This window comes from Sinocyclocheilus grahami, unplaced genomic scaffold (assembly GCF_001515645.1).
Source record: "Sinocyclocheilus grahami isolate Dianchi unplaced genomic scaffold, SAMN03320097.WGS_v1.1 scaffold1444.1, whole genome shotgun sequence".
In the NCBI taxonomy this organism is placed as follows: Eukaryota; Metazoa; Chordata; class Actinopteri; order Cypriniformes; family Cyprinidae; genus Sinocyclocheilus; species Sinocyclocheilus grahami.
The window spans coordinates 117,933-125,865 of NW_015506623.1; the positions used below are offsets into that span (position 1 = coordinate 117,933).

Below are 7,933 nucleotides of genomic sequence, written 5' to 3' on the forward strand. Positions count from 1 at the left end.
CATGAACAATACAGCATTTATTCATCTTAATGTTCATTTCAACATTTACTAATGCATTATTACAATCAAAAGTTGTGCTTGTTAACATTAGTTAATGCACTGTGAACTAACAATGAACTGTATTTTCATTAACAAAGATGAATAAATACTGTAATAAATGTATTGTTCATTGTTCGTTCACGCTAACATTAACTAATGGAACCTTTTTGTAAAGTGTTACCATTAACACTATGAATGCATTGTTGTAGTAGGGTCTGCAAAGGGCCAGTAGGAGCTGATGAGGCGTGACTTTGATGAACTATGGAATATTGATGTGTATTCAATACCACAGAGGGAGGAGTGCCGTTATACTTAATATCGGCACAGTGGTCAGTCAGACCTAATCACAGACATGTTGATATTCAATACTGCAGTGGGATAATTGAGCATTTTTGGACAATGAGAACAACGCATTTATTGGTATCTCGGGGTTACATTTTGGGCATCAGCCATGCTGGGCAACAAGTTCTCCATACGGAGCGTTTTCGGACATTCAGCGTTGGGCAGCTCAGTGCGTTTACGCGCGCGCTCTCTCACTACCTCTACCACCACAGATGCTGTCTAGCTAGGCAGCTCAGTAGGTGTTGAGACAGCTCCTCAGAGGGAGGGTTCCTGTTATCTCGTCTGGCCGCTGGAGAGGCGCCGGGGTGTCGTGAAGCAGCGGAGATCCGCCATGACTTACAGCGCGGACGCTCTCCGCTCGCGCGCGTCTGGAGCTTTAACCTCGAGCCGCGTTCCGTCAGTGCGCCCGACGAGCATGTCCTGAGAGCCACGAGCCCGGACAGAAGATGACCGTAAGTTCTGCTCTCGTGTTCGTGGGGCTGGGATTGCAGTGCTCGCCCGGGTGTTTAACGGGAGGGTGTGAGGACTGATTTAGAAACATGACATCATTTGAGACCGACTGAGATCCTCGCGTGCGTTCATTTAAATCTGCGCCTATTGCGCGCTTCTGTAATGCCGATGAGATTTCATGAGAGGTGCGGAGAGCAGTGCGTGATGTTACTGATATGACTGTTATTATGAACACATGAGTATATCGAGCTTCGGGTATGTAGGATATGCATGAGTGAATGAAGTGAATGCACTGTCCTTATGAAGACATCATGCATCATTAGAAAGCTGAATGACTCCAGTATAATGGGATTAATTTTGTACCGCTTTGCCAGTTTTTGCTGTGTGTGTGTGTGTGTGTGTGTGTGTGCTGTAATGTGTTTGTGTGTGTGTGCTGTAGTGTGTGTGTGTGTGTGTGCTGTAATGTGTGTGTGTGTGTGTGTGTGTGTGTGTGTGTGTGTGTGAGAGAGAGAGAGAGAGAGTGGCACAGCTGTTTCTTGCACATTTATGTTCGTGTTTAATCACTTTAAGCAATCACTTATATGTAAATCAAAGCATAAGACACTTTGATTTACACTCTCTCTCTCTCTTTATTTTTTCTCTGCGTGACTCAAAGGCCGGTGTCTCGTGAGATTAAAGCTCCTGATCTCGACAAATCACGCGAGGACCCTAATGTGTCTTAAGTGTCGATGAAAGAGCCTTTAGAAAGAGCATTTATTTTATAAACCGACTTCATAGAGAGCATGCAGTTGATAATAAAGCTTCACAATGGACAGGTTTTGATAGATGCATATGAGCTGTGAGTGTTCAATCATGGTCACATCATGATATACACAATATTATACAATTACATAACACAAAATGATCTACATAATCCACACACACACACACACACACACACACACATATTTGCCAGCTATATGATTTTTGTTCACAACTGGGAGTCATTTTCTGAAATGTGGTGATATTACACAAAATGCATTTGACCTCCTCACCTTCAGACATTCTGTCCCCGCTTTGTTTTATGTCCACCATGTTCTTATAGACAGATGAGACACGGAGGCTGGCTTTCCGTTCATAAGTTAGTGGCTCTGCGCTGAAATGCACTAGCTGTGACTGTACTGTGTTTTCAGATGTGTTATTGTAGTACATTGTAATAGCTGTGCAGTACTCCAGCTCGTTGCTGTTCTGAAGGAGTTTCATTCTCGATTGTTTGGCATTGAAAGGCAAAGCCCACACATCCTGTTCAGGTGAAAGAGTGTTCAGGAAGCGTGCGTTACTATACCAGGAGTCTGAGTTCAGGAAGGAAGTCCCATGTGGCATCATTGTGTGTGTGTGTGTGTGTGTGAGAGAGAGAGTGCGTGTGTGTGTGTGTGTGTGTGGGTGTGTGAGAGAGTGTGTGAGTGAGTGTGTGTGTGTGTGTGTGTGAGTGAGTGAGTGAGTGAGTGAGTGAGTGAGTGAGTGAGTGAGTGAGTGAGTGAGTGAGTGAGTGAGTGAGTGAGTGAGTGAGTGAGTGAGTGAGTGAGTGAGTGAGTGAGTGAGTGAGTGAGTGAGTGAGTGAGTGAGTGAGTGAGTGAGTGAGTGAGTGAGTGAGTGAGTGAGTGAGTGAGTGAGTGAGTGAGTGAGTGAGTGAGTGAGTGAGTGAGTGAGTGAGTGAGTGAGTGAGTGAGTGAGTGAGTGAGTGAGTGAGTGAGTGAGTGAGTGAGTGAGTGAGTGAGTGAGTGAGTGAGTGAGTGAGTGAGTGAGTGAGTGAGTGAGTGAGTGAGTGAGTGAGTGAGTGAGTGAGTGAGTGAGTGAGTGAGTGAGTGAGTGAGTGAGTGAGTGAGTGAGTGAGTGAGTGAGTGAGTGAGTGAGTGAGTGAGTGAGTGAGTGAGTGAGTGAGTGAGTGAGTGAGTGAGTGAGTGAGTGAGTGAGTGAGTGAGTGAGTGAGTGAGTGAGTGAGTGAGTGAGTGAGTGAGTGAGTGAGTGAGTGAGTGAGTGAGTGAGTGAGTGAGTGAGTGAGTGAGTGAGTGAGTGAGTGAGTGAGTGAGTGAGTGAGTGAGTGAGTGAGTGAGTGAGTGAGTGAGTGAGTGAGTGAGTGAGTGAGTGAGTGAGTGAGTGAGTGAGTGAGTGAGTGAGTGAGTGAGTGAGTGAGTGAGTGAGTGAGTGAGTGAGTGAGTGAGTGAGTGAGTGAGTGAGTGAGTGAGTGAGTGAGTGAGTGAGTGAGTGAGTGAGTGAGTGAGTGAGTGAGTGAGTGAGTGAGTGAGTGAGTGAGTGAGTGAGTGAGTGAGTGAGTGAGTGAGTGAGTGAGTGAGTGAGTGAGTGAGTGAGTGAGTGAGTGAGTGAGTGAGTGAGTGAGTGAGTGAGTGAGTGAGTGAGTGAGTGAGTGAGTGAGTGTGTGTGTGTGTGTGTGTGTGTGTGAGAGAGTGTGTGTGTGTGTGCGTGCGTGCGTGCGTACGTGTGTGTGTGTGTGTGTGTGTGAGTGTGTGTGCATGTGTGCGTACGTGCGTGTGTGTGTGTGTGTGTGTTTGCGTGCATCTGTGTAAGTTGTGGAATTTGGGACGATCTTACCGAAGTTGATGGTATCTGTGATGTACAGTCTGATGCCCAAATGTTATAGAAAAGAAAATGATGAAGAGCACAAAACACTGAAGGACAGTGAGCTCATTCTGCTGGGTAGAGGACTCGTGAATATGGTGATCAAAGCAATAATTGGTTTCTGAAATATATGAATTAGGCTGTAATAGGATGCATGACTGCCTCATAGCACTTGATCTTTCTTTATAATAATATAACCCTCATGTTGTGTTCTGGTCATTCTGACCCAGAGAGGAGTTTCTTTTTCCTGAAAATGATAGTTGCATTCACCTAAAACTTACTGACTTTGCTCACACGGGGTATAAGTACTTCCCAAAATATTTTCAAAAATGGCCAGAATTATCAAAAATAATGCTTTTTTTTAGGGATGCACGATATATCGGCCACCATATCGGTATCGGCCGATAAATGCTCATTTCTTCTGTTATCGGTATCGGCCTGATAAGAAAATGTAGCATTTGGACCAATCAGACACACAACTTTTTGTTATATTTAACAAATAATATCGAACTCCCCATCACCTAACCAAATGGCCAATTACGAGGGTCTATGGACCCTTCCCCCGAAATGCACCTAACACCTCAGAAAGGCAGAACAGGCCTCTGGTTCCATGGTAACCAATGCTGATATCACTGGTTTTATGGCCTAAAAGGAATGCAGGGGATAAACTCCCTCATTTTCCTCATAAGAAAGACACAAAATGCCCAGAGAAATGGACTGTTCTCTAATTAATTCATAGGTTGCATTATTTATGCATTATTTTATTTATTTGTAAGACTTTATGACTAAATTTGGTAATGGGAGAGTAAAAATATTTTTAAAACGTACACCATTCAAACTAGGCTGCTTATGTTGAAGTGTTTGGGATGTGGCTTTTAATGATGAGACCTTTTTTGTAATCAGGCTTTCAAAAAGTATATAACAATTTGGATATAGATTTATCGGCCAGCATATCGGTTATCGGCTTTCAAAAATAAAGAATAATCGGTTATCGGTATCGGCCAAAATTTTCATATCGGTGCATCCCTACTTTTTTTTTTGCATGAGCTCTGGTCAATGAATCCAATCATCAATCAGTTCCAAAAAGAAACTCAAAACCTGGGCTAATTGGCAGAAAACAAGATTTGCTGATAATACAGCAAATCTAATAACGAGAGATTCACAAGCTATTTTTAAAAGGCTTGTCATTATTGACCAGGAACACAAAGTAATGCAGGATGTTCAGCACAGCACAAGGGTTAAGAATAGCAACGGTTGTAAGTTTTTTGCAGTGTATGTCTCTAATGCATTGTGTCTGTGTCTGTGTCTGTGTCTCAGGATTACCGGGAGGATGGCATGGATCTGGGCAGCGATTCCTCCAGTCGCTCCAGCTCTGAGTCCAACTCAAACAAGGTGACGCCATGCTCCGAGTACAAGTCCTCTCCCAGTCTGGAGCTGGCCGGACTGGAGGACTACGAGGAGGATGAGGACTACCAGCAGTACAAGAGGAGAGCGCTGGTGGACTGGGAGAGGGAGTACGGCGGGAGCTACGCAGACGACCAGCAGCAGGACTTCAGCCAGACCTCGGTTAACCGCCGCAGCCTGGCGGAGGAGCTCCAGAGCGTCAAAGCGCCTCTCACAGGTCCCGTACCCGAGGAGCTGAAGCAGAACGCCAACTCCATCCTGCCCTGCGAGGGCAAGACTTCAGGCAAACCCAGCCACGGGAGCGGCGTCACGGGACGGGAATCCGGAGAGGTGGCAGGCGGGATCGGGCTGGGACCATACAGAGAGGAAGAGGTGGAGGAACCCCAACTTCCACCAATGGACTGGGCCGCTCTGGAGAGACACTTGGCGGGCCTACAGTTCAGAGAACAGCAGAACCACAACCACGGCTTGATCCGGACCAACTCCACCAGCGTGAGTCCACATGAGTCTGTGATGCTGCTGGAGAGCTTGTTCATGCTCGCTGGGGTTAAGAATCGATCAACTCTGTTCTGGTTCACATTTGCTTAAATGCTTTCTAGTGTGTCATGTCTAATAGACTGTGATTAGGAAGCTTATTTAGGACCGGTCAGTATATTTGCAGTTTGGGTGCAGAAATGATGCACTTCACTGGTTCTTCATTGATAGTTTTGGGGCAGAAAATATTATATTTCTACTAGTATTTCATTAAGAATTTGAGCGAATTGCATATGATCATGTCCAGGTCACATTTCACTGAATATAATTGTAATTTAGCAGTATTTGAGGTGAATGTGAGAGTAATGCTAGGTCATGTGAAACGGGTCTTGTTTTCGTTTGGTGATCTCTGGTTTCTTGTCATTTGGGGGTGAAATAGAGGCTTGTGAGATTGAGCCGTATGTGGTTTGACTCATAGTGACTGAGCGGTGCGTCTCAGTTCACTGTGAGCACAGTGTCAGAGCGTCACACACTCTAATATGTGAGCCTGCAGCACAGAAGCAGTGTTAAGTCGCTGGGGGATATTTGTAGCAATAGCCAACAATACATTGCATGGGTCACAATTATACATTTCTCTTTTATACCAAAAATCATTAGGATATTAAGTAAAGATCATGTTCCATGAAGATATTTTGTAAATTTCCTACCGTAAATATATCAAAACTTAATGTTTTATTAGTAATATGCATTGCTAAGAACTTCATTTGGACAACTTTAAAGATGATTTTCTCAATATTTAGATTTTTTTGCACCCTCAGATTCCAGATTTTCTAATATTGTCCTGTCCTAACAAACCACACATCAATGGAAAGCATCTCAATTTCAAAATATTGTTTGCGCTGCAGTCCCTTTCAGCTTATTTTTAAAAATAATACTTATTACAGAAATAATATACTTAAAGTATTACAGCTATGCAAACTGAGTGTAATGATTTTTGGCACTTAACTGAATGTCATTTGCAATCATATTAAATGCATTTAGCTGAACTTTAGAGTTCTTTATTTATTCATTTTTTAAGTTCTTTCACATCTAAAATCTATATATATTTCATAATTACTTCTATTGTCTTCGAAATATGGTTAAAGCACTGCTAAATGTACTGAAAAGTGCATAAGTCATATTTAAATATATTTGTAATTACACATTTATAATGATGAAGTTGCAATTTGAAAATCATAACAAGTGTACTTCTTTATAACAACAAAAGATTATTAAAACATTGATTTAAATGAAAAGTAAAACTTTTAAACTGACATTATTACAAAGTGTAATGAAAAGGTCATGAAAGGTCACTTAAGTGGCCTTTTATTTCATTAATATTGCATTATCTGCAATTACAGGTTTTTTGAAGTATACTTGTAAGATTTGAAATACTCTACAGTGCATATTCAGTACAGTTGAGTCTTGCTGTCATATCTTTCATGAACAATAACTATATTTCCAAACAGGGATATGTGGATGGGATGATGGTGTGTGTGTGCAGTGATTGGCATCTGTCATATCGCAGCAAGATTCATTCTCAGTGCTGTCTGATGGATCGAGCGAGTGATGATGATGACGTGGTGTTCTGATCCAAATACTGCTGGTTTATTAGCTCTTTGATTAGCAGGGATCATTGTGTACTGTGCTTGCTTTAGTATGTCTTGAAATATATGCTGGGTTCATACATCCCAGCGGATGAGGATCCACATTTACTGTGTAACAGTCTGGACGCGTGTCAGAGCGGTATCAGTGTGTCTGCAGAGCACAGACAGAGATCAGATGTCTTAACTACACGCTCATATGTGTGTGATTGAACAAACCCGATCAATCAGGCTGTACGAGAGAACGCCTCCGACTCATAACCTCACTACATCTGCGGTTTCATTAGGAAAATAACTGGATGGGCCTGGATCATTCCTGTGATATTTTGAAGAATGTTTGAACAGTCAAACAAGCGATAAAAGTTAATGGGGCCCCGAACGACACTAGACCCCCACTGACTTCATTGTATGACAAAAACAAAACCCCACAAAATATCTTCATTTTGTGAAGCGTGATCCTAAAGTACCAGAGACTGCATTTCTGGGACCCTTTTTTATTGTATGTACTATTTAATAGCACTTACTGTTCAGTTCTCTATTGTGTTTTATTAATTTTCAGGAATGGTTTCTGTTTAAATCTTATTGATATATTCTAACCAACCCCTAGCCTATGGGGTTATTACATAACCACTGGTAACCTTCTTGAAATGTTTAACCTTATTTGTTTGAATATATGAGCCCCTGTGTTCTGGGTTTAAATTCCATTTTCTTGGGAAAAAAGGCTTTATTTTTCAGAGCTGTTTTCTCTGTATGTGGCGCTTCTCATCTGATGAGCGACCGGCTTCTTAAAGTGCTGTAAATGGTAAAACTGTTATTTTACAAGTTTTAGGCTCTAGTCTTTGCAGCTGATTACTGATGACACATGCAGAGCGGATAGTGTGTGTGTGTGTGTGTGTGTGTGTGTGTGTGTGTGTGTGTGTGTGTGTGTGTGTGTGTGTGTGAGTGTGTGTGTGTGTGTGTGTGTG

At 42.6% G+C, this 7,933-nt stretch overlaps 1 protein-coding gene across 1 annotated transcript in view; it reads left to right on the forward strand.

Annotated features, from left to right (window-relative positions):
* The first annotated feature begins 609 nt into the window (after window positions 1-609).
* schip1 (schwannomin interacting protein 1) overlaps window positions 610-7,933 on the forward strand; it is a 39,015-nt gene continuing 31,691 nt past the window's right edge. Inside the window, exons 1-2 of the mRNA XM_016256567.1 lie at window positions 610-833; window positions 4,765-5,343. Coding sequence (XP_016112053.1) covers window positions 828-833; window positions 4,765-5,343 — 585 coding nt within the window. The 5' untranslated portion in view covers window positions 610-827. The remainder of the gene's footprint in view (window positions 834-4,764; window positions 5,344-7,933) is intronic.